The sequence below is a fragment of the Triticum aestivum genome, chromosome 6D (genome assembly GCF_018294505.1).
Source record: "Triticum aestivum cultivar Chinese Spring chromosome 6D, IWGSC CS RefSeq v2.1, whole genome shotgun sequence".
NCBI lineage: Eukaryota > Viridiplantae > Streptophyta > Magnoliopsida > Poales > Poaceae > Triticum > Triticum aestivum.
The window spans coordinates 1400661-1428255 of NC_057811.1; the positions used below are offsets into that span (position 1 = coordinate 1400661).

The 27595-nt window shown below is 46.6% G+C and overlaps 1 protein-coding gene and 1 pseudogene across 1 annotated transcript; both read right to left on the reverse strand.

Annotated features, from left to right (window-relative positions):
- Positions 1-3118: 3118 nt before the first annotated feature.
- On the reverse strand, positions 3119-7322 carry LOC123142887 (putative receptor-like protein kinase At3g47110). The gene is made up of 2 exons (XM_044561594.1): positions 4204-7322; positions 3119-3950 (listed from the first exon to the last, which is right to left on the reverse strand). The coding sequence occupies exons 1-2, from the start codon at positions 7244-7246 to the stop codon at positions 3547-3549; spliced, it is 3447 nt and encodes a 1148-aa protein (XP_044417529.1). The 5' UTR covers positions 7247-7322; the 3' UTR covers positions 3119-3546.
- A 3613-nt stretch (positions 7323-10935) lies between these two features.
- Positions 10936-21373, reverse strand: LOC123140652 (wall-associated receptor kinase 2-like; annotated as a pseudogene).
- Between the last annotated feature and the right edge of the window lie 6222 nt (positions 21374-27595).

The following is a 27595-nucleotide window of genomic DNA, read 5'->3' on the forward strand; positions in this document are numbered from 1 at the left end:
TGTTCCAACAATTTCTACATAACTATTTATGCCCCTTCATTTTCTACCTCATGTTATCGAGTAAACTACATCTATAATACTCAAACTTGACACTAGGGTTCACTTTCATTACTGTATTCAGAAAGTGTCGGAATACGGTCACTAAGACTGTGTAAGTGTGTCACTGGAGGGCGACTCACGAAAGAGAGATTACGATAGAAGGTACGTATTTCCCCTCCTCCTCCTCTGGCGCTCCCGCGGGTGGCAGGGGAGGAACCCTAGCCGCCGGCCGCCTCTCCACCTCTCCCCTCCTCCTCCTCCTCCCGCCGCTGCCAGAGGGCGCGCCCGGGCAAAGCCCGGTCGGCGCCGGCGGCGGCGGGGCCTTCTCACCCCCTCGCGAGGCAGGGGCTGGCGCGGGCCGGTGCTGTCTCGCCGGGGCGCCGCGGGTCGCAGGACGTGGCGGCGCGGCGGAGGCTCTGCGGGCGACCGGGGCCACTCCGGCTGGTTGGGGTGGTGGCGTGGTAGCGGCGGTTCGACCTTCCTTCCCCTGATTCTTGGGGTAGTCGGAGCTGCGGATGGAGGTGCGCTCGGCAGGTGGAGCACGGCGGCTCGACTTCTCTCGTCTGTGGCTGGCCATGGTGGCAGGGGCGCTCAGGGGAGTTGGCAGGGGTGCCTCCGGGTCTTGCTGTTGCCGGAGGTGGCGACGGAGACCTGGCCCCGGTTCGTGAAATGGCGTGGTGGCTGTGGCGTGCAGGCCGGCGGCAGCGAGTTCGTTCCCTTTTTGAAGGCGTCGGCGCGGTCCTCATTGCCCATTGTGTTGCTCCAGTGGAAACCCTGATTCGCGGATTGGGCGGTGGCGGCGCTCTGGTGCCGTGACCCTCTTGAAGGCGCCGCCTTGGAGCTCACAATTCGTCGTATGCGGCTTCGTCTCTTCGCGGTGGTGTTCACGGTTGAGGACCCTGGTAGCTCTTGTAGCGATAGGGGTGGTGTAGCTGCGCTCAGCGCCTATGTATCTAGCCTTGGGTGTATGCGTGTGTTGTGGTGGCGTGTGTTTGTATCCACTTGTTGACGGTTATGGATTTATATATAAAGCGGGGCGAAAGCCTTTTTCGATAAGTGTGTCACTGGACAGTCACCGCCACTGTATTCAACATATTTGGCTGATGTGGTATACGTTGACCGGTCTTAACCATTGACTTACTTACGTGGCAAGTTCATCCTTCTCATCCCTCTCTCCACCCGATGGAATGAAGTGAACCTGAGCATCGCCTGCGGCGTATGCCGACCAACCATGAATAGTGGAGCCCGCGGCAATGTACCACATGGCTGATCAGCTCTCTTTTGTCACCAGCCTCAACTTCCCCACCGCGCCATCTCATGGAAAACCCGGTTCCTTGACGTGTACTTTGTCTGCCTAGTGCGCGAGGGAGAGCACTTTTCCGACCCGGCCGGGAACCTCCGTGAGCGCCCATGCCGCGGCCGATGCCGACGCCGTCGCCGCAATCTACATGCCCTACAGTGTTGCCAAACTCATCTATTGTGTTCAGAATACAGAGCGTTGCCACCGTGCGTTTCCCCGGCTCAATGCGAGGCACGCGACGGTTAGGTTGTAGCCTCGCCGAACCCGTGGAGCTCGACACCGTCACCCCGCGGCGGCAGAAAGAACACGTACACATGATGTTCGGCGGGGGCGAAGCTGTACGCGAGCAGGCCAACATCCTCGCAGCTCTCTGGGTCGAGTCCCCACACATGTACACCATCGCGCCCTGGGATCCCTCTTAACGAAGACCGGCCCATACTGGGATCCGGCGTGCTGACCAGTACACCAACCGCGAGTATGCCTACGAGGTGTGGGAGCGTGGCTGCACGAGAGAGATGGGGAAAGTGCAGGTCGATAGCTACGTCAGACAAGCGACGGAGGCTGAGCATATGCAGAGGAGCATGGTAGGGTGGAAGAAATCGCAAACATGGTGCCGATCAGCCACGCACGCACCCGTGCACATGAAAACATGGCGCCGGCGGTCAGCCAACGACGCTGATGAGCTTCAAGTTGGGCGTGGCGCAGGAGTCCCGGTTTGGTTACCAATAACAACAATTCATGGCCTTAGGTATAGTCTAATCTCGTACGCATGGATGCCTTGTGTTTTTTTGAAACGCCAGTGCAAGAAGTTCAACACGGTCTTCATCGTTTGGTTACTTTCAACAGCTGTCTAATGTCGACTTTTAATCCTCTTTTGGCCTGAACAAATAGCCAACATGCAGGGCTGTTGAATATCTGCCTCAGCGGACTGAAGATACCTGATGTCCCTCTTCGTGTGCATAGAAATGGCCATACCAAAGTCATGATCCCCATTAGTTCTGATGTCCCTCTTGGTCTTTGGTCTTGGTTTGGTTGACAAGTAGAAGTAGCCTGCTCCGCTCCATATTGCATATTTACGTTTGTGGTCTTGCGTGGCTGCCTTGTGCCGGTCGAAAGTGATGTGCTAGTATTCCAAGATCGTCCAAATCACTATTTATGTCCCTTCACTCTCGTTTCCCATACATAATTTAGACTTTGTCCTTTTTGACAACTTGCCATTGAACAAATCTCAATCCACAGACTTCTCCAAATGCATCGGCCATCTGTCAGCAACGGCTGCTAGATAGGAGAACGCTGATGAGCATGGGAAATATGGTTCTAGTCAGTAAGTGTAATCTTGTTTCATATGATAAGTATGGTGAGACGGTGAGTTGGTTAATCTTATATAACTTTGGGGTGTCGCAACAGGGTTGAATTTGAGTTTGTTAAGTAAATCTGAAGCAACTGGGTGCATGTGTGGTATGAGATTCAGTCAATCATTTATTGGGTTGTGATGCTTGATTCGGGGTGGCCGGTGTTGAGATTGTTGCCTTGGAGCCGCGGGCGCAAGGAGGCGTCATGTTAATCTTGGCGCAGTGGTGTCGAGATAGTGGTGCGCAGTGCGGTCGATGAATCTGGTACCAAATTGTCATGGGCTCTATGGTTGGAGGCTATGGATTCGAGCAGAGAGATCATATTTGTGGGTGATCAGAAGGCGCAGCTATAGATTGCGCAAAGCTTAAACTAGAGAGAGGGAAGAGAAGGGGGGCGCCGAAGGTCACCAGAAAGGAATAGATAATAGATTGATAAATTGCTGCTTTCTTTATGGATAAAGGAGAGGTAGACTCATATAGTTCAATTACAACTTATTGTCTACCAAAAAACCCTGAATATTTGGAAGTAGCAGGAAAACCTTCTTCGGGACGAACCTTTCCACTTTCCAAAGCCTAACATCAATAATTAAAAGACACCACGCAATTCTTATCTAGGTCTTAGATCCTGTCGCAGCTATAGATATATACTTGTGTTGTGCCTTGTGGATGTGGCGTAGACCTCCTCCTGCGCTGGAGTTTAATTCTTCCTCCACATGACATGTGCACTCACTCTCATAGTTCAGGCATATATTTCAGCCACAAACTTAGCATAGCAAAATATATATATCACACTAGTGCATGACACCATGACCACATGGCATCAGGCAACTGGTTCAATGGATTCATGCATGATGTTCAATTGCTGGGCTCTCCTTCGCCGAGCAACTCCTTGTGAAATTTTTCTCTTATTTTCTGCAGCTCTTTCAGAGCATTTCCAATCTGCAAGCGATCCATTGGCATCTCTGCTGAACAGGATACTCCAATGTGCATAATCGAAGAGATGCAAGCAATGCTCATGTCTCTACTTGTCCAGTCGGACTCTGAAGTGCTTCCTTCACAATCTTCTATCTCTGGTAGTAAGTAACTATCTATGACATTAGCTGCTCTGCCTTCCAATGCCATTTGGACATACTTGCGAAGGCCAATGGCTTCTCCAAATTTGCTTTCTGTTGGCCTTTTCCCAGTGAACATCTCCAGCAATAGTATGCCATAGCTGTACACATCACCCTGGATTGAGACTTCATTGCCCAGCCCATACTCTGAGATTGACAAAAAAGTGTCTGTTAAAAAAAGAAAATCTGCACAAGTATGCACATATCTAGTCATTTTTGTTTTAGTAAAAACCATGCTAGATTATTATATCTATGATTATATCTTCTCTTATATGCTCTCCAAGAATAAAAAAGTTAACGAAAAAATTAAATACTAAGGTATCCTACATATTTCTATTGTGGACAACACAGTGGAGGAAAAATAGAAGGGAGTAAAGAGGTAGAGGAATCAGAAGCTCACCTGGAGCAGCATAGCCAAGTGTGCCTCTCATTGATGCCCAGCCAGTTGATATGTCTGAATCTTGATGCAGAAACCTTGCGAGCCCAAAATCGCCAACATGAGCAACCATTTCACCATCGAGGAGAACATTGCTAGGCTTAAGATCACAGTGAATAATTGGCACTGGCTTATGTTGGTGAAGATACTCGAGTGAATATGCTACATCAATTGCAATTTGCAGTCTCATCCGGAGATCTAGTCCCATATCTTCACCATCTTCCGTTGGTTGTTGGTGCAGCCATTTGTCCAAGTTTCCATTTGGCAGAAACTCGTAGATAAGGGCCTTGAAGTCATGACCTTGATAATCAATACTTGAGCACACTGTTAATATCTTCACAAGATTCCTGTGTCGAACACATCTCAAGGTCTCACATTCCGCAACAAAACTTTGAGATGCACCACGCTGTGCGAGGTTGAGCACCTTCACAGCGGCAACTACTTGCTGGTCATTGATCCTCATTGTTCCCATGTACACTGAGCCGAAGCTTCCTGCTCCGATGAGGTTCTCGGAAGCAAAACCATTTGTTGCGCCGACTAGTTCTGCATAAGAAACCCTCATATATTGTTCATTGATGAGTATTGTTTGCATGTTTGATTTCATTTTTCTTCTCCTATGGTAAAATGCAGATACTGCAAATACTAATGCCATAAATACAACTGCACCGCATATCGAGATTATGATGACAACTTTCTGAGATTGGATCTTGGTGGTGCTGCTGGAGCAAGGTGGCAACTTCAGTTGAGGGATTCCGTTACACAACCCAGCATTTCCCACAACTGAGGCAGAAGTTGCATTGGCAAATACGCCGCTGGTTGGAACTTCACCATCCAAGTTGTTGAATGAGAGATCCAAAGTAGCAAGCCCTTTCATGGTCCCTAAAAACTTAGGGATGCTGCCAGACAAGTTATTGTGAGAAAGATTAAGCATCAGGAGACCTGTCAGCCGGTCTAGTGACTGTGGAATTTTTCCTCCTAGGTAGTTTCCAGATGTATTGAGATACTCCAGGCTCTGGCAGTCACCAATGGAGGATGGGATCTCTCCAAAAATCTTATTATTAGATATGTCAAGGAACGCAAGGTTTTTTAGATTTCCCACTTCAGGTGATATACTGCCAGTTAAAAAGTTGTGTCCTAAATGCAGATAATCAGACAACGTAGAGATGGAAAATATTTCTTTAGGTACTGAACCAGTGAGATGGTTAGAATCGAGATCCAACTTTTCCAAAGGACAATTGCTTAGATTGGGAGGTATTGGTCCACTGAGTGCATTGCCTCCAAGACTAAGTACAGTTAGCATTTGAAGATTGCCGAAACTTAAGGGAATGGTTCCTGAAAGATTGTTGTTTGTGAGGTATAACTGATTCAGCTTCTTGAGTTTACCAAATGAGGCCGGAATTGTGCCCTCAAAAAGGTTGTTGTTCATCTCAATGAATTCCAAGTTAACTAGATTCCCTATTCCTTCAGGTATTTTTCCAGTTATGTAGTTCATATTGGTGACGAAATACTGCAGCTGTGTGGAAAGATTTCCAACAGTATTTGGTAGCTCACCTCTTAGCTTGTTGTCTCCCACATCTAATAACAACAAACTACTGCAATTTGTCAGGCTAGATATGAAGCCCCAATCATAATCATTACTTGTTTCAAGCTGATTCTCTGCAAAAGTCACAACTGTCAAGTCCTTTTGGTGAATTCCTAGACACTCTGGAATAGTTCCTGAAAAGAAGTTATTTACTCCTTGGATCCATTGAAGCATAGAGGCATTGCACAGGGATGGTGGAATTATTCCATGAAATTGATTGACACTTGTTAGAAGTTGTTGTATATTTGGAAGCTTATTGCCGATGCTATGTGGGATAGATCCACTAAGATTATTATATTGCAAGTCTAGAACCGCAAGAGTGGAAATGTTGAGTAGTGAAAGAGGAAAAGGGCCTTCCAGTTCATTGTGATCTAGATGAAGGCCTATTAAGGCACCAAGGTTTCCAAGTGATTGTGGTATGGGACCTGAAAAGTTGTTATTTGAAACGCTAAGGACATGGAGCAACGGAAGGTTACCTAATGAATATGGGATGTGTCCTGTGAGGTGGTTTCCATCAAAATTAATTAATCCAAGAGATGAGAGATTTCCCAACCAAGCCGGGATGCTTCCCTTGAGGTAGTTTTTGCTTAACTCGAGGACCTCGAGAGATGAAAGATTTTGCAGGGGTGGTATGCTTCCTGTTAGCTGAGCTGAATATAAACTAAGGAAATATAGGGATGAAAGGTTTCCAAATGAGGCAGGGATAGAGCCGGTCAGCAGATTCATACCTAGACCAACTTTAACGAGTTTAACAAGACCTCCTATCTCCTGCGGGATTTGTCCAGTAAGGTTGTTGATTTCCAAGTTGAGAAATATTAGGTTCGTGAGACCCCCAATTCCCGACAGGATACTTCCTGTAAGAGTGTTTGTACCAAGATTGAGTACCTTGAGATTACGCAGCAAGCAGAGCTCCTGCGGTATATCACCTTGAAAGCTGTTGTTGAAGAGCATAAGGCGCTCAAGACGGGTGCAGTTCGAAAGTGACGCCGGAATCCTCCCTTGGAAGGAGTTGTCGGAGAGGTTCAGGTGGCTGAGGTCTGGAAGGCGGCCGAGCTCCGGCGGTAGGACGCCGTGCAGGTTGCTTCCGGGGAGATGGAGACGCCTCAAGTAGGTGAGGTTACCAAGTTCGGTAGCGACGGTGCCGTGAAGGCCAAGCTCGGGGAGGTCCAACGCCACAACGCCGCACGTTACGCCGCGCCATCGGCACAACGGAACAGATAGGTTGCCTGTGCCCCAAGACGCCAGGGCCTGTGACGGGTCACTCCTTATGAACGACTTGAATGACATAAGGGCAAGGTGGTCAGTGGTGTTGCTGGTGGAGGTTTCAAAAGTGGACAATGAAACCGGTGCCATGGAAGTGGCCGAACCAGCAGAGCATGCAAGGAAGATGATGGCGAGCAAGAGAGGCTCAATGAGTAGCCCCATTGCTGCCGAGGTTGCTTGGCTGAGGAGTATGGTTGTTTGTCCGTGTGTATTTCAGATTTAGAACAAGGCGAGTAACTAGTGCCTCGTCCGATTTATATAGCCGGAGTCCTTACATTGCCGCTGGGTTCAGTTTCTTTTTATTCCAGTGAACAGTTCGTATTTGACCTGACAAATAGACCACCAGCTTAGTCAGTTGATGCTCATGCTGGCAGGCCGTGAAAACTTTAAATTTGTTCCAAATCTGTTTTTTTAACTTATGTTTGAACATAATTAATGAACTGCTTATTGTCAGAACTTTTCGTAGTACTTTCTTTGATAAAGTGATTTTTACTAACTGAATAATTCCCATCAAGCGATACAACCAAAAAATCCAACCTGTGTTTGGATAGTTAGAGGGACAGTGGTATCCCAAGCCCATTGGGATTCAAGTCTTGATGCTCGCATTATTCCTGGATTTATTTCAGGATTTCGGACGATGCGCTTTCGGTGGGAGGAGACGTTCCCGTCGACGACGAGGCGCCTTCGATGACTTCTTAAATCTCAAGATGATATATCGGCTCTGTCTCTCGAAGGTGTTCATAGATAGGGCATGCGTGTATGTGTTCATAGGGATAAGTGTATGCGCGTATCAATGAGCGTTTACTTCTGTACTATATTCTAAAAAATGTTACACTTGGTGCCGTTGGTAGTACTCTTTTTTCATTAAATAGACATTTTATTAACTCATCTAGTGCAATGACCCGTGTATCTGCACGGCTAGACTTCCTATTCATGATGCCTTTAAGATGCGTCCATGATGAGACGGCGACAAGTAAAATAGATCCCCACCAACGCCCAAGTTGTCCAATAATTCTAGGGAACGAGAGGTACGGTTGTGGTCCTAGAATTAATGCATCCACTATTTCCAAGCGTCTAGTGTTCGCATACGACAAAATAATAAAACGTTCACAATCTTTTTTCCCACATGATGCTGATATTTGATTTGGGGGATATAGGGTGTTGACAGGAGCTGCCCAAGTGCACCTGTGGATGCAACTTGATCAAGTCAAGTTGTACCTGCCCCTAGACCCGTGCATGGCCGCCCAAAAAACCTGGGCCGAGTCGGGCCGGGGTCAGGCCTTGCTTTGCAGCCAAGAAGGTAGTTCGGGCCGGGTTTGGGCTTCTCTTTTCTGTATTTCGGGCCGGGGTTGCACGTGTGTACACTAGAAGACAGCCTTTGGACCACGCTTTCAGGCTTCGGGCTGGAAAATTGAGTGTATTTAGGATTTTGGGCCGGGCTCGGGCTTTAGAAAACAAGAGGGCGGTAGCATTGAATCGATCTACACCCTCGGTTCAATATATAAGTCTTGAATTTTGAACACGGCGCTCAGCGAGATTTTAAGGAACAAAACATATGTTATATGCCACCAATATTGTGTTCAGAGGACTTCTTTTGAATATGAATCAACAGTTTTTTTTTGTCGTAAAATATACTTTATTAATTAAATTTGAAGTTAAATTAGTCATTAACTGGATCGCTGGCTCGGGTCGCCCCCCGCTAGGGCGACTCGGGTGGCTCCCCAACCCTAGCCGCCGCCGGGGCCTAGCCCATCTTCCTCCCTTCCCCCCGCCGCCGCCGGAGGACGCCGCCGGCTTGCGCCCTGAGGCCGACGGCGGTGGCGGGGGCTCTTCCTCCCTCCCACGTCTCAGGGGTGGCGGGACCCCAACATGCGTGGAGGTGCGGCCGATCTAGAAGCGACGGCGTTGGCTTCGACGGCGGCGGCGGTCGGCCCTGCCTCGAGCCACGGGCGGCTACGGCGACGGCTGGCCTGGATCGGGCTGCGGCGCGATGCAGTCTTCGGCGGCATGTCATTTGGCTTTAGATCGGCGCCGGCGTCGTGGGCCTGGTGGACTGCTTGGCGGCACCCATCGCATATCTGTTCTGGCCGGTGTAGCCAGTGGTGGTGGTCATCTTCTTCGTCTGCGCTGGCCGGCCAGAAGCTTGGTGATCAGATCTTGAGATCCATCATCTAGTCCCGGCTGCGAGTTGGGGAGACATGGTTGCCGGTGAAAACCGAGCCAACGGCAGGCGATGGCGGCGTTCTACGCCGCTACCTTGACGAAGGCATCGTCGTGTAACTACTGTCGACGCACTCGTGCTGCTCCGGGGAAAGCCCTAGGATCTAGTGTTCCAGATCGGACGATGGCGGCACTGCGGTGTTGTTACTCTCTGGGGAGCATCGCGGAGCTTCGGTGGAGATGTCAAGTCATGCCTGACCGACAGGTGCTACGCTTGGTCATGCCTGGTCGGCATGTGCTACGCACGACAGATCCTCCAAGGACTTCAAGCTGTGTCGGCTGGTGGTACTTGGCAGCATGGCGCTGAGGTGTATCAGTGGCGACCGCGACGTGTTCAGCTGTTTGCGCGTAGGGAGGAGGTGCCGTTGGGCACTGTGGTGGCGTCGACAATAGCTGGACCGAGCAAGGTTAATGCATCAGTACAGTTCTGAAAATGGAGCGGTGGCAGTTGGCGGTGGCGGCCTTTGAGAGCACGCCGGACCAGTGTGTACCCCAGACCCGGCAAGTTGCTAGGTTGGGGTCTCAGGTCTTAGATGATAGGCTTGGCTGCGATGTCTGTTTGGTATTAGGCTCAGGCTATCAGCACCCCTTCATTAATTGGATAGGTGTAGCGACAGTTTGTTGCTTAGACGGCGGCTTTAGTCTTACTGTTGTGTTGATTTTGTAATGTCTCGTGAGAATAATTAATAAAGTGGCCGTATGCATCGCCCAGATGCAAAAGCCGGGGGTCATCCTCCTTTTAAAAAAAAAGTAAAATGTGGCAGCCGCCAGTTTGTGCCTACCACACATATTAGTTGTGGTCTGTCCAAGTTGAACTCAAAACAGTGTCGCCCACCAACCTAAAGTTACAGTGGCGGGTCGTCCAGCATGCCCGTCGCATTTCAAGAAGTCTATTCGCACGTGTGTGGCTCCTCCTCCCCTCCTTCACTTTCACTCACTCGCCTGGTGTGCAGTTCATGCCTATCCGTGGAATTGGGTGAAATGGAGGGCACACCTTGTTTCACTCTTCTCTTGGGAGAACTCCATTTGAGGTCATATATGGGCACTTGCCAAGGAATTTTGGAGTGCCACAGTTCGACGAGTGCACTGTGCAGGATCTGGCAGCTTGGCTACGTGAACGGCAAGTTAAGATTGAGCTTGTGCAGCAACAACTCAACAAGGTGCACGACAGGATGAAAGCACACAGCAATTTCAAATGGAGTTCTTGAAAATATTATGTAGGATTTTTGGTAGGATCTGGCAGCTTGGCAGATGGGAGATGGTATGTAGGATTTTTGCAGCCCGCCTCCGGCCAATCCACCCCCATAATAGACAAACTTGGCATAAAATAAGGTTGAAACGAATAAAAATGTGGTGGGAATCGATCACTTCATCATGACAAACCTCAACCAAAACTAATGCCAAAGTGAGGGCGGAAAAGTGAGGGAGGAAATGAGGTTAGGATTTTTCATACTGCATGTTAAAGTGCTTTCAACACCCGCAAAAAAAGCGCTTTGAAACTCTACGGAGTGCGCATGCAAGTGAAAGAATGTAATATATGTAATAACACATTTATAAATTTGGTAAAAATGTAGCATACAAACATCTTACACCTACACGTGCAAGTGGTTACAAATGGAGCGTACAAACATTCAGCTTCCTTTGAAAGACAATTACAATTATTCTAGGACACCTCCGCCGCTCATATTTCCAAAAATAACTTGGTGACAAACATGCATATTACACCTTTCGAGATCGGCCTAGTATGAGTAGCCTCTCAGCTACCTCCATCATCGTTGGTCTTTCATCCACGTCAAGGCTAAGGCATTCCACAGCCAGACCTGCTAGACTGTCAAGAAGCTCCAAATCTTCTGTCATCGCAATTTCTTTGTCAAAAAACTCAGTCGCTTTCTTTTGTTTCTTATGGGCTTCAAGAAAATTCTTTACCAACTTATTATTGTCAGAATGCATGGCCCTCCTCCTGCTAATAAGCTCCAAGATTACAACCCCGAAACTGTAAACATCACTTTTTTTGGTGAGCAGGCCTTCTTGTAGATACACCGGATCCATATAACTCATGTCGCCAATGATTGATGTAGTGTGTTCCTTGTCTCTTGCAATCAGCCTAGATATGCCAAAGTCTGAAATCTTGGGTACAAAGTTATCATCCAAGAGTATATTTGCTGGTTTAACATCACCATGTAGAATCTTAATATTTGCTTTTGAGTGCATATAAGCTAGACCATCCGCTGACTGTGCAATGATATTTAAACGGGTATCCAAGTTGAGAGGCACCTTGTTATTTTCTTTGTGAAGAATATCATGCAAGCTACCTTGGGAGATAAATTCGTAACCAGCATGGGCGCGTCAACTTCAAGGCAACAACCAATGAGCCTGACAATGTTCTTGTGGATGACTTGAGATTGGATGATAACTTCATTTGCAAACTAATCACTCTCTAGCACGCTCCCATTAATGGGCTTCTTTATCGCAACATTTTTATTATCAAGAAGACCCTTGTAAACTTCACCAAAGCAACCTTTCCCAATTAAGTTGCTACTCTTTAAAATTGGCTTGAGCTCCTCCTTTTTGAAAAGTTTAATGACATTTGCCTTCTCTAGTGTAGGACAACCATTCTTTTTGTAGAACTCTTTGGTCTTCTTTTTTTCTTTGTGAAGGATAACAACAAATAGAACCGCCATGACAAGAATACCAAGTATGGAACCTAGATATACAAGAAACAGGCTTAGTTTATATAAACAAATCTGTAGATACAAAGCAGGGAAAAAAGGTATAAGAAGTAATAGTTCCCTTTGTTCATCTACTCGGAATCTTGACAAATTACTAGTACAACTGAATCTAAGTCCTACAGAAGTGTGCAGAACACAAGGAAAGAACGTAGCTCATACATTACATTCAACAAGATCATTCATATAGAAATTAAGCAGTATAAAAATGACTGATGGAATTCAAACAACTATTTATGCAACCTGTATCCTATCCATCAAGAGATCTATAAGCATGTAGTTCCCATGTTGACTAAATAGATTGGCAACAGGTAGATATATATATTATATATTGAAGCAACTTACTTCTTTTTATTCGACAAATGAGGGAATTGATTGACTCAAAATGAAGCATCAAGGGAGTACAAGCGAAATGAGCAGACATAGGCCTATGCATAACTTGAAAACACACAACCAATGACGCACACACACCAATAAACATGCCGGCAAGGAGAAAATTCATAGAAGACCAATTGCTATGCCTAAGCAAGGAAAAAAAGTCATGAAACAATTAAAAAAGGTGATGGGCACACTAAAGCAACGACCATATTCGCACGAACCATCTCTTGACACCACGAGGACAAAAAGAAAGTCTGTCCAACAACAACACCTTCAGGAAGGGAATGGCACTCAAGCATCGTCACGAGATCCGGCCACCAAAGAACAGATTATAGGTTTTCAACCTGAAGAACAAGTCCAAGAATTTTTAAGCAATGCCTTCAACGAGATAACGAGGCAAAAACATCGTCATTGCCAAGTATCACTGGTAGAAAAAAGGCCTTTAGTCCCGGTTCGCAAAGGCCTTTAGTCCCGACTGTGCAACCGGGACTAAATATGCGCGACTAAAGACCGCCCCCCCCCCCCCCCTAGTCGCGCCTCTTACGAACCGCGACTAAAGGCTTTAGTCCCGGTTCTCGTGGCTAACCGGGACTAAAGGCCTCCTCCGTAGGTTTAGGGTTTTAGCCCCCCTAAACCTGGTTTTTTTTCGAATTTTTTTTATTTTTTTTATTTTCAAATTTCTGAATTATTTTAACCTCTAATCTCTAATCACCACCCCTCATCACTGCTCAATTTAATCTCTAATCTCTAATCACCCCTCATCATTTCAAATCATCTAACTTCCCGGACGGTCACCCATCCTCTCACTACTCCAGCCTGAGCACGCTTAACTTCCGGGTTCTATTCTCCCTCGTTTCCAAGTCTGCACTTGTTGTTTTCCTAACAATAGTAGGATGTCAATTCTATTAACCCTCAGGAATTTAGCTTGAGCATGAAGTGACACATTTCACTGTTTGAGTTTGAAACTATTGTTTTAAAAAACAATAATTATTTAGTAACACTAATATTTCTGGAATAATTAGTTTGACCACTGTTTGACCACAGTTTGACCAGATTTGACCAAAATTTAAAAAAAACTGAAATAATTATTTAGTAACACTAATATTCTACAATAATTAGTTTGACCATTGTTTGACCACAGTTTGACCACAATTTGAATTTTTTTGAATTTTTTTGCCTCCAGATCTTAAAAGCCCCGTATCTTTTTTTCTGTTAGGTTTTTGAGGATTTTGAAAATGTTTAACGGGGTTCCCTGAGGACCTTTAGTCCCGGTTGGCCCCCTCCCGTCCGCCAGCTGTCGACCGAGCGCGCTGGGCCCAGATAGTTGGTTGCGGGTCTCCTCCCGAACCGCGACTAAAGACCCCTTTGGTCGCGGTTCGATTATTTTGGGGACTAATGGGGCGTATGGAAGCCTCTTTTTCTACTAGTGTATGACCAACTCAGGTAAGATTCACGCACACATACGTCTTTAAAGTTGGTCGGGAACTGCTTCTAAATGTCGTGTCCACTCCCGTCGGGGTGTTGCCTATCTCCGTCATTTTCATTATGCGGGCTAGGCTTCCCTGGGTGGACGCTTCCAACCTCAGTAAATCTCTTGGAGACCCATCCATTCTCTTTTGTATGGGTGGTAGGCTGCTGTGCTGTTCCAGAGTGTATGGCTAAGGATCGCGTCTAGCTGGCAACTACCATTATTTCTAGCCCCCGAAACCTCCTCCGGTTGTGTTGGCGCTGGCCATCAAATCTGTCTTGGAGCTCCTCGTGCTGGTCGCCCTTAACGATTATGCCATGCCGCTTGCTGGTACGTTGTGAGTATTTGCGTCCATCAGGTACTTCGGGCGGTCGAATGTTAGTGCCCCTTTCCTTGATGTTGGCGAGCCAGGCACTTTCCATGGTCCAATAATGGGACATCATGTCAATGAGCATGGCCATCCTTGGTGGGTGTCGGCAGAGGTCCCAAATAAGCGAATCATCTTTTATGCTATTTCTGAACGCCGTCGGGGCTTCTGCATCGCAATGTCGATGATTTCATTCTGCCTTTCAACGAACTGAACCCAAAATTTGTGTACTAGTTCACCAGATAGGTGTCTGACAAGGGCCATCTCCGTAGTGTCCGGGTGCCTAACACCACCTAGCTGGTGCATACTGTCACAGCCATTTCTCCCCTCATTTTCATATCCAAGCTCGTCATTTGTCGCCCGCAGAGGGGTATGCCATGCATGGGCCATGCTCTGGACCAAACATACCTAGGCTTGGTACCAGGGTTGCCGATAAGGGACTGCTAGCTCATATTCTGTGTTCTTGGACTCGTTAGCGTCACCGTTGTTGGTTAGGTCATTGATGTTAGCAACGATATGTGTGGGTGGGGTGAAAATCCGAGTTGTCCCTGGTATTCCCATTTCCAGTCCTACACCGAGACCGAGTTATCCAAAACCAGGAGCTTCTAAATTCGATTTAACATCTCATTCAAAACAAGTTTCTCGCCCTCATACTGGACCCGATATGACATGAGGGCCAGAGGAAGCCGTCCCAAGATCTGATTTGACATGGACCTCGGTTTCCCACACTCTACCATAGTCTGATATGGCATCTGAAGCATCGGAGCTATCATCGAGTTGTGATCTAAAGTCGGGTCCAATGAAAGATTCTCATGCTCATACTCAACCCGATCTGACATTAGGTTCAAGGCAAGTGGCCCACACTAATCCTCGGCTTGGTCTAGCACCCAACCAATAGGACGGGCTCCCCGCAGGAGTCCACGTCTATGTTGTCGAATCTGACGATCCTACCTGGAGTGAAGGACTTGACCTATCCAAGATGGTCGTCGATGATCCTGACATTGCCGAAGACGAAGATCTAACCTAGCGCGAAGGTTGCGCCCACACCTATCTGCTCGTTGATCTTGACTATCATCGTACCGTGTCGATAGCTTAGTGGTACATGTGTAGGCCACCAATGACGAGACTAAATCCGGCAGATATCGGGGTAGGGTATCCCGAGCTAAGAATCTTGGCACAATAGTAACAAGGAAACAAGGTTTTACCTAGGTTCTGCCTCTTCAATGAGAGAACACCCTAAATCCTACTTGTGTTTCCCGCGTAGGATTGAGTACAAAGCACATATGTTCTAACCTGAGATTGTCGTGTGTCCTCTACGAGCCCACCCCTCGGTTTATATAAATATCGAGGGGTCTAGGGTTATATCATCCTAGTCGGCTACTTACGAGGAAGCCGAAGCTTTGACGATTCCACCATCTTGAAGTACACAATAGGTCTTCTAGAGCGTTACGTCTATGCATCATGGGCCGCATGATGTGGCCCACTCTGAAACTGACAAGTGCGTCCTTAGACCGGCCCACAAGGAACAGAAACGACGTGGTGATAAGCCACCAAGCAGGGACACTATCTGCAACGCCTTTAGGAAGGGAACGGTGCTGAAGAGTCGTCGCCGAATCCAGACACCAAAAGCCGTATTCTAAGTGTTCACCCCCGAAGGACAATTCCAAGCATTTCTAAGCAATGCCTTGAGCAAGATAACACGGAAAACATCGTCGTTGCCAATCATGAGCAACTCGGGTAAGACCTAGGGTTATGACCCTAGGGCACGAGACCGGGCACTTCCACACAATCTTGGTAGCTACATCATAGCAATTCCTGCTACTTGTGATGTCATCATAGAAAGCGGCCGCCAATGTAGGGATGTGGTAGGCACCCGCCTGCCGCCTGTGTAATCATAGATGGGATCACGTCCACAATGTCTCACCACTAGAGACCGTTGGCTGGGGTAAGAATCCTACCGCCAGCATTGCACAACCATACCCTCTATGTCAAGTAGCTGTTCATAGATTGCATCTCACATCCAAAGGAAAACTGGTTGGAGTGAGAGCTGCCAAAACTACAAAAGAAGACTTATGGTGCATCCCACAACCTCGCCAGAACAAGTTGCCGAATCTGGAAATAGGACCCTGACGAAGACACTTTGGTGGCCACCACACTATGCATCTAGAGTGAGTGGGTGGCCACTGACGAAATCATGACATATCAAGCACCCGACGGAAGCTACTACCAAGCCAACTATGCATCGGAGTTGGCTGCATGCCATCGCTATCGATGATAGCCAACTTTGATGAATATTAGGCTAATCGGCGATCATGGTAGGTAACCTGATACGAAGTTGCTTCCTGTAGCACTAAATTTGATTCCTATAGCACCAAAGTTGTTGTCGGAGAAAAAAATCATCGAAACAAACTTATATACGGCCTAGTTTTGAAAATCCTATCACGAGAAATACAACGGCGAAAATGGGTGGTAATTGTGCCTTGTGGTTCAAAATTATATCATTTTGAAAAAAATCAAATCAAAATTAAATGCATGAATTAATCTTAAGGCTCCTAGTTAAAAGATATCTAGTCTAAAATCTACTTTTTCCTCTATTTTAAAATATAAGCCCTTTTAGAGATTTCAATACGGGCTATATACATATGTATATAAACATATTTTAGAGTATAGATTCTCTCATTTTGCCTTTATCAAGTCTATAATAGAATCTCTAAAATGTCTTGTATTAAAGAACATATGGAGTGCATCATATGGGCCACATGTTGCTTCCATAGAGAGGTTGCATCACGAGGGGGCACGCGTGTAGGACAGCATAGAGAGGCATGTTTCATAATGTAAAACGTTTTTTGCCATTTACATTATGAGACAGAGGGAGTAGGAGATAGTGGGATCAACCCAGAAATTCATTGAGGGGTGGTGATAAGGTTGCCCGTAATGAAAGTATAATAGATAGTATCGTCTATGCCAATTGGACAATCTCGATGGGTTGACATAAAATTAAATAAAGAAAAAAGGTAGAGTATCATATAATGATATCGTATCATAATAAATAATGTACTACCATAAGGTCATCTAGTAGCATCTATCGCCGGGCGCCCCAAACCCGCGACATACACCCGGGTGGGCAGCCCGGTCACTGACCGGTCATTAATTTTTTACCCAGGGCGCCTCAAACGGGCCTCAAACGCGCGGGCTGACCAGCACCCGTCATATCCAGCCCAGACATGGAGCGAATACGGGGGCGCCCGGGCGCGTCCACCACGTCGGACCCGGGCCACGCTGGCCCATCCGACCCCACATATATTTCTCCCCATTCGCTTGAGACACAAAACCCTAGCAACTTCACATTCCACTTCCCTTCACTCCCGCCGCCACCCAAGATCACCTCCGGCGATTTTCGGTAGTCTCCTGCATGGCGGGCAGCCGATCTGACTCTGACCAGTCCGGATCCGCCGACTGGGGTGTCATCTCGTGCTTGGAGGAGGCAATGTCGGTCCACATTGCACTCCGCGGCTCCCAGGAGGACAATGCCCAGCCGATGGCAGCATCTGTCCGGCGCGACTCCGTAGCGTCGGCTAAACGGGCAGCCGGAAAATGTCTCCTTCGGCATCACTGGTCAGGCGGACTATGAATCCCACCAGGACAGGTGTGCCCATCATGGGAAGCAGGGATAAGGGCCCTCGAGGCCTGTATCGCGGTAGAAATGGCGGCGACGGCGGCGGCAGATGCGGCGGCGCGGGCGCCACAGAGGAGGAAGCCATATGTGCCCGCATTTTAAAGAAACGGTAGTAGGGGAACACGCGCGCCCTTGCCCGAGAGCAGAATCGGGCGGTCCGTGCCATGGACGAACTGCCACGGAAGGAGGAGACGGAGGACAGTGACGGCGAGGACATCTCCGGTGATGAACAGATCCGGCTCGATCCCTACTGCATGTTCGACCGGTACTTCTGTGAGAAGGGCGGCAAGTGCGACGGGATGGGCAAGGGCAGCCGTGGATTATCTCCACTACAGCCAAACATGCCAAATTTTGGTAGTCCGATGGCATGTTAGTAGTTATGGAGTAGGCGAACGATGTGTGCAACGTATCAGTGTAGTTGCATGAGTTTGTAAGGATTTGAGATATGATAATTGACTTTTTCTGTTGTGAGAAGGCAAATTTGAGGCTTGATCGATCAGTTTCCGCGGAAATGCCCGGACGTATCAGCGTGCGTTTGAGGGGCCGGATTTGCAAAGTCCGGTTGTAGATGCATAAAGATACTAATCGATAAAACTATGCATTACAGAGAGAGTATAATACACTAGTATCATATGGATGATACTAACTTACTATACTACCCACTATGTGCAGCCTTAGTGAGGGGGAAGGGTCGATCCGTTAACTCTGTAAAACTCCGTAAGTTTAGTAGTATTTTTTTTTCTGGAACAAATGCAATTTTGTGCACTCTACATGGCTAGTTATTCAAATAGTGTCTAATTTGTATCCTCTCACAAAGTGACGCCAACGTTTATGGTTACTAGATGTTGTATCCTCCCACAAGCGTCGCAGCTTTTGTAGTCACTAAATGGATGGAATTCCAAAAAGGTTTAAAATGCTAATAAGGGCGGGAGTGTGTGCCTAATTAGGGTCATTTTAGATATGTATAGTTGTTTTAATAACAGAAATGCTTCTCCGTTGTAGGATATTTTCCGTTGTACACAATGGCCTCATACGCGGTCTATTCTTCACCGTACGGAATACCGACCTCTATTCACGATGGTGTATGTGGGGTTGAAGAGGGTGGCTAGCTAGGTGGTATTGTACCCAACATGGATGGTGGCATAACCTCTCGATCAGTCCACTGTCTCCAGCATCTTTTGCATAGTCATAGTGTTGGTTTTTTAAGGCTTTACTGTTACCATTATGTTGACTGATGGTGTGTGGTTATGTGTATCTTAGCTATGCAGAAGCCGTGTATTGCTCATTATACTTTGTATCCGCTTGATGATACATTTTAAGTTAATAAAAGAGCTCTTCCGTATGATGTATCCATCCTTTTATATAAAATACACACAGTTCTGGTTTAGTAGTACCTCAGTTCTGGTTTATTAGTCTCCCTCGTATTTCGGGTCATATTTTGACCATGATTTTAACTAATAAAATATAAGTTATACATAGCAAAAATAACATTGTCAGCAACTATGTTCAAACACGAATCCAAATATATACTTTCTGATGACATGCATTAACATTTTGGTAGTTAAACCTATGACCAAAATTTAGCACAAAATACAAAGGCGTCCAATAAATCAAGATGGAGGTATTAGCTTAGTACTTACCCATGGTCGCCTTTGCTGCTGTAGTGAGTAGTACATGTGTGCAGGTTCCCGCTTTGCCGTCGCTCTTCATTCCGAATTTGCATGGACAGTCATAGCCTCCTATCCTGTTTTTGCAGATCCGACCATTTTGGCAGGGATACAATTGGGGTTGCTTGCACTCATCAATATCTGAAGAATCAACAACACTTCGGTGAGTCAACGAATCGATAGGAATGACAAGTTCTTGTATGAATGCAGGAGTGTATATGTACCTTGGCATCCATTGGGGAGGTAAGGGTTGCCAGTGTACTTGTCCCAGCACTTGCATACATAGGCAGGAGTATCCGCAGCGTCTGCGTTGGCACAAGAGCTGTTGCCGCTGACGCAGGCGTAGTCCGGAGGCGATGGCTGTCCTTCCGCCGGACACGAAGTGTTCCCGATGGCGAAATCGAGCGCAAGATGGACACCGCGGGAGAACCTTTTGAGTAGCGTCCAGTTGCCCTGCATGTCCAGAGTAGAGAAGTTGTACCTTGATCTCTCCACCAGCATGCCGTAGTTGCACGGGTTGGTTCTCCACCGTGGGTTGTAGCCGTCGTCCTTGACAGATAATCTGAAAGTCTTGCCTGTTGGAACTAATCTTGTTATTAGTGCTGAGTGTAGAGATGATTAATTAGATCATGTTTAATTTTGAGTCAGTCTTAGAAGAAAGTGGATGCATGTGTGGGCGTCCGTTAGATGAGTAGCATGCACGTACTGCATGGATAAGATTAATTGTTAGAATGGCTTAGTTGTGGATTGCGTCTCCAAATGCGTGGAGATCGGCCGAAACTGAGCGGCCAGAGAGGTGGTTATCAGTTGCCGTTTCTACCGGCTAGTGGAGCCAGTCATGGTTCAGCCGATGTATGTGGCTTGACCGTGGCTGGATGCAAAAGTGTGCTTAGTGGGTGCGTGCGTGTGTGTTGTGGTTAGTCCGGGTACTTAAGGACTTGTAATCACCTGAGTTTGTTGCTAAGTTGAACAAGAGAAAAGGGCACAAGTGTGCGGTGCCAGAAAACCTCTGCGTGTTCTTCTTCTCCACTATATATGTGTGTGTTGATCCTTGGGCAAAGCCAACATTGCCGAGGCCGCCGAGAGGCGGGAAGGGGATCTCGCAGCAGCCCCACCCTGTGCACGACCCGTTGGTCGCGTCCAGGCTGGACCAGACTTCTTGTGCACGACAAGATAAGTCAGTATAGGATCCGCGGTTCAGCGGCCTGTATGTCAGTTCAGGCTCGACTGCCAAGCCGACACCGATGAGAACATTACGGGTCGCGGACACCCCGAACGGCGTGCCGGAGAAATCCATATGCTGGACCATGTACAAGTTATCGCCGGTGATATTTCTGCTGCAGAGGGACGAGACGAGGGCGTACGCTCTGGCCTCTCCCGTTGCGACTGATATGCTCATCAGCTCCAGCGGTGGCGACCAAGTCTCAAGGAAAGAAGACGAGAAGTACTCCTGCCTCACGTATTTAAGTGATTTTCTCTTGTCAAGGAGGAAGGCGCGAGGGGGATGAAAAGAGTGGTTGCACAAAACCTTGAAGCCATGGCGGAAGCAGCCGGGGCCGATGCCGAACGGGAAGGGGACGCTCATGTTGCCGCACTTGTCGCGGCAACCCCGACGAGCCGCCGGCAGCTGCCCCTCAGCCGCCGCGGCAAGGATGAGTACTAGAATGACTGGAAGTAGCAGCTGCTGTGAATGAAATTGCGAAACTGGGCTTCTCATGGTGCTTTCTGGGGTATATGATAGATGGAACTACAACTAAGGATGAAATGAAAGTAGCAGCTGCTGGGAATGAAATTGCGAAATGGGCAGAAGTAACTAGTGAATGCGCAAATGTATCCGACTTATACTCCCCCGTGAGCGGCCTCACTTTGGTTGCAACTTACCTCTTGTGGAAAAATATTTTTTTCCAATTCTCTGGAATGCAACTAGGCCAACTAGCAGCTGCTGCATTAATTGTTGCCTACGACTAGTTAATTGTATGAGCACAACTTGTCACGTTCAGATTAAACATATATACAGTATCTAACAACTGTTCAATGTCTGACCAACCGACGGGAACAGTTTTGATCGTCAAAGTCTGCCTCTCCTTCTCTTTTGATTTTCTTTTCTTTTTTCATGAAATATTCTCCTTTGACTCTCTCACATCAGATAACTATTACACCGTACCAATTATTGGTGATGTTCAGAGTTGTGCAACTCAAGCCCCATACGCCAAGACATACAAACGGGCATCAACACATGACCCAAGATGGCAATGGGGCCCCGAAACCCGCGTCCTGTAGGTTTTTCCCCTATTAGGGGACGGGGATGGACGTCTTTCTAACCCCGTGGGGCTGCTGTTGTGTTAATTATAAAACCCGGGGCCCCGAAACCCGCGTCCCGTAGGTTTTTCCCCTATTAGGGGATGGGGATGGACGTCTTTCTAACCCCGTGGGGCTGCTGTTGTGTTAATTATAAAACCCGAAACGTTTCACGGATTCAAACCCGTTTTAGCAGTACCCGAACCCAAAATCCACCATACACATGAAAATGCGTAGCATCCGCTAATCTATCGAAATGCTAGAGGCCTTGATGTGTTCACAAGACTGGATAAGAAACAAATATAAAGGTGTGCCTTTCTTTACATATCATTATATAGTTCACCCTTAACTATTTTTGTGGCTACTATTTATCTCATATTTTCCTGCTGAAATATGTTGATTTTTGTTGCTGCTATTGCTGTAATATGCTTCTGTTTTTCTTTGAAAAGTTGTTGTTTCCACTGATTGCTCACGCGGACAGGTTCCCCGCACGTTCAAAAAACCCGACGGGTTTAGGGTATGGGTAAAAAACTAGCCCCACACACAGGCATGGGGATGGGATGGGTTTGCAGTTTTCTCATGGGGTTTGGGCAAGCAAAACCCGACGGGTTCCGTCCCCGTTGCCATCTTGACACACAGCTGTTCTGATCCCGATAAACAGTAAAATTGAAAACAAATGAAAAAATTATGACTTTTTTGTGTGACATTTTGACAGATGTTTTGATTTCTTGCAAAATTTCATCACCATATGACATTCTCGGAAATGTGGCAAGAAAAATATTAATGCTCAAAAACATTATTTTCAAAAGCATTTTGGAGCATTGATTTTGTTACAAAAAATTGCCACATTTTTCACACATGTCATCTGGTGATAAAATTTTGCAAGCTAGCAAAACATCAGTCATTTGTTTTTTTGATTTTGCTATTCACTTGAGCTAACATGAGCTCGGAATTAGAACGACACTTTCAATAGACATTAGAGTTAAGTTGGCAGCTGCTTTTCAGCCAAGCCCGCAAGGACGAGTACAAGGATTAATGGCGGCAATAGCAGCTGGGAGTGCAAATGCGAGCTGAGCATGGTGGTCATGGTGCTCTACTAAACGGGTATGATGGAACTAGCTATGGATGAATGAAAGCCAAAGGAATCCAGTTACTTGAACTAGCTATGGTGCACCTGCTCCCTCATCAGATACACGCTCGGCCATATGCTCCCCGTCAACAACAAAAAAAGGATTATTCCATGGAAAATTGCCAAAAAAAGGATCATGGAAAATTGTGAAGAAAAATCATGGAAAATCCACTCTTTTTTGCAAGGACAACTTCCAATATATTCATTATCTGTCAAGGTAATAAAGGTAATACAAAGAACACCAGAAATACATCTATGTCCATATATAGACCACCTAGCGACGACTACAAACAGCGGAGCAAGCCGAAGGCGCACCGCGGTCTTATCCCCTCCCTCATCAGAGCCAGGCAAACCTTGTTGTAGTAGATAAGCAAAAAGTCATCGTGCTAAGGCCCTATAGGACCAATGCACGAGAACAACAACCGCCGCTGATTAAGATAAGCGTTGACCGGAAGGATCCAACATGTAGATACACGGACACAGACGAATGAAGAAAGGATCCACGTGGATCCACCGAATACAAACACCGACTGAATCTCGTGAGATCCACCGGAGACAAACCTCCACACGCCCTCCGACGACGCTAGAAACACCACCGGGGCGAGGACTAGGTTGGGAGAACCTTACTGCATCTTTAGAAAGCCGCCGCTGCCTCGCATCTCTATGCAGGACACAAAACCTAACATAACACAAAAGAACATGAAAAAACGGAGCCCACCCGCCGGCAAGGGCCGGGATCGACCAAGCTTCCATGGCCCCAAGAACACAAGCGACGAGGTAGACCGGCAATGACACCGGCGAGAGGCACAAGAAACCCTAGCCAAAGGGTTATCTTTCTTCCACGGGAAGAAAGAAAACGATCGCCAACATGGAAATTCCACTTACTTGTGCACTTGCAGGTTATTAGTTTTTTCGTTCTCTTTTTGCATGTCAATTTGTGACTCAATTGTTAATTCACATATTTAGTAGTACACTAACCGTTTGTGTAACAACCCTTCGTTAGCGAATTATTTTCCTTCTTAGCTCCCATATGTTTTTCCATGGCACTAATTGCTTGCTCGTGGGTCAGATTACTAGCTAATATGTATTGTTCGTGTAGAGATAATTGTAAAAAACAATCACAATTGCGGTCTGAATTTTCAAAAAATCCCCGATTTTGGTTTTCACAAAAAATAATTGTTATTCCATAATATTTTATCAACTAACACAAATCGCTCCCTAAAAGTGCGTTGGCCCCATTCGGTCCAATGGGCCCATGCAAGCGCCCCTCTTTGTGTCATTCCGTTCATGATTGCATGTACATTTCCATATCCATTTGCCAATATACTTGCATGCAATTTATTTGTAGGCATTCCAAGCTTTGGAGGCATTCAAGGTGCAACACGAAGGCTAGTTCTTCAACCTCTCCCATTGTTGGAGGGTCATCAAAGACGAGGAGAAGTTCAAGGCGCAATTTGTCGCCCTCATAGCGCGTGGGGAAAAGAAAGCCGATGAGGAGGTTGGGACGGGCGAGAAGGCACAACCGTGGGGGAGGACCAACTCCAGGAAAGAGGACAAGCGGGATGCGGCGTCGATCGCCTTGAGCGCAACCATGGAGGGCATGATGACCAAGAAGGACTCAAGGGAGGAGAAGCGCCGGCAAAACAAGGAAGATTAAATGAATGCCTTCATGGAGATCCAAAGGAGAAAACTTGATATGGAGGCGGAGAAACAAACAAGGATGCCTGAGATGGAGGCGGAGAAGCAAGCCAAGATACTAGATATCGAGGCGGAGAAGCAAGCCAAGATGCTAGAGATCGAGGCCGCCAATGCAAAGACCATGGCGAAAGAGGTGGCTCTCGCTAGCATGATGACGGCGGTGGAGATCATGAAGGTGAATCTCAACACCGTGTCACCAAGGAAGAGGCCGTGGTTCGAGAAGATGCAGGACGACATGCTCAAGTTCGACGACGACTGATCTATGGCGGCGAGCGCCATCCCTTTTTGTATGTCGGCAAATGTGGGCTGCGCTTCTGATTGCTGCCCCCAAGTACTTCTCTGCGATCCTTCACAATTTTGTTCCAGTCTTTGACTATTAAGACTTGCTCGTTTCTAGATATCATGAATGCATTCATGTGCAATGTAGGAAGTCTTCGCCGTATGCTAACCATGGACATGCGACCTTTAGTTTCGATCCACTGAGGCACAACTATCATCGGGAGTCCTTGTTGAAGAACATCGTAGTAACATACTTAGCAATGAAGTTTAGCTTAAAAAATAATGTATGCAAAAGATGCACCGAGGACAAATAGTAAAAATCTTATCATCTTTCCTAAATAGATGTGACCGTAGTTCGGTACGAACACTATTGGTCGCATGTTTTGAGTACTATGATTTCTAAGTCCAGGAAAATAATTTGTCCTGACAGTACAAAGATCCTCAAGCCATGAAACATAATGACTTGTCTCCTCGCGGTTTAGTTCAGCCCCGGGACAGTAGTAGGTCATGTCTACCAAGCGCTGGACATGTTTCCTTGAATGGAAATAAGCTATCAACAGAAATTGGTTGTCAAATATTTTTGAATAAACAATATCCAAGACATAAATATGGTTGAGAAACTTACATAATGGTAGAACTGGAGGCGTATACACATTGACCCAGATGTCGATATTATCTCCAATATCATCTTTCGGATGAATATCAAAGGTGATAAGCATATCAGGCTCAAATGCATAAGCCTTGCATAGTGCTCTCCATTGTTTGCATTCAAAATGGGTGTAGGTGTCTGTATTGTATAATTTTGCGGGAAAACTATAACCATGCTCGGCCCTCAAGTTAACTCTTTTTACCTCCATAGTTTCCATCGTACTGAAACCAACCTTATCCAAGACATATATTCTTGCATGGCAGGGGATACACTAGTAGAATAGTAAAAAAATTAAATTATAAGTTGAAGCAAAAGAAGCAGAAGTCATGCTTAATTATGAAAAAAGACTTGTCGTTGTGACTTACTGTATGCACTTCGAAGGTGTCATCCAGCTTGAAGGCTGTCGCACCAACTAGCTGAGGCCTGTCGCACAGGCCGCGCTCGTCTTCACAATATTCGCACAAACCGAATTTCTTTTCGTCGTCAGACATTTCCTATGTTCATAGTTGACACATTAATTAAAAATCGACCGAAGGCAACTACCAGGAAACTCAACACATAGATCACTATTACTCATTGAATTGAAATTGAATTGAAATATCGAGTTAATACAATCACATCGTAGAACGCCCGGCCTCTGCATAACTAGATGCACGCAGGCAACAAGTCCGAAAACCGAAAAGGAAAAAAGAAAAGGCTCAAACAGCCAGTACGACAAAAACAAGAAAAAGCCAGCCTAAGATGTGGCCGATCCTATCCGAAGATCACACTGCCATCCATGGGGTAGAAAACCTCCCTGGCTGAACGCTCCAGCCGAGTAGACGCCATCATAAAAATGTCTCTATCCTCCGGCCTCTGCAGGATAGACCACATATGGAGCCATCACGAACATATATGAATAACCTGCATAGGAGATGAAACACATTTATGGTTAAAAACTATGTCATTCCCGGTGAGCCACAGAGCCCAACATAAGGCAGCCGCCCCCACTAGAATGTGTGCGGAAAATTGTTTATCTATTCCCCTCAACCAATTGTCGAACATGTTCCGTGCATTACGTGGGGGATAAATATTCGAAGCGATTTGAACAATGGCCCATACAGACCGAGCAAACTTGCACTCAAAAAATAAGTGTTTAATGGACTCGTCATGATGGCAGAAAACACATTTTTTGCACCCTTACCAGTTGTGTCGTGCCAAATTATCCCTAGTTAATATCACCCCTTCATTGAGAAACCAGAGGAATATCTTCACTTTTAGAAGGATTTTGAGCTTCCACAGTTTCCTGTTATCAATCGGAACCTTGCTATGGACCAGTGCATCATACATGGACTTGACTTAAAACTTGTCATTCTGATGCAATTTTCATCTAAAGATATCCGGTTCCTCCGACAGCAGGATGGCCCCCGGACGGCTAAGCAATTCATTCCAGGCTTCCAGAGAAGGCCCTAGAAGATCCCTACGAAAAGAAATATCATGATTTTCCTGACCCAAAGCTTGTTTGATGGTGACAAACTTATGTCTAACAATTCGGTACAAGCTTGGGTATTGCACACTAAACTTATGTTCGTATCTTCCCAGAAACGGACTTGCACTACTAGGGAAAACCTTATACACAGAATCTTAGCAGCAGCGCGGTTCAAGAGGAGGCGCTACTTCTAATTAGCAGTAGCGAGGAAAAAAACAGGCGCTACTGCTACTGACTTAGCAGTAGCGCGGTTTGGCGGAACCACGCTGCTACTAAAGTCGACCGATAGTTCCCGCCAACCTAGATTTAGCAGTAGCGCGGTCTATATAAGTGCGTTGTTGATAAAGTAATAGCAATAGTGCACTTTTTCCTATATGCACTACTGCTAATTGTCGCTTTTTTAAAAACTGGCCACATGGCGGGCCCACTTAGCAGTAGCGCGTGTGTCATAAGCGCGTTGCTGCTATGTTTATAGCAGTAGCGCAGTT

Coding starts and splice junctions, on each gene's coding strand:
- LOC123142887 (XM_044561594.1), bottom strand. CDS start 7,246: ATGGGGCTACTCATTGAGCCTCTCTTGCTCGCCATCATCTTCCTTGCA. Junction 3,951..4,203: donor ACTTGGCTATGCTGCTCCAG/GTGAGCTTCTGA, acceptor TGTCAATCTCAG/AGTATGGGCTGGGCAATGAA.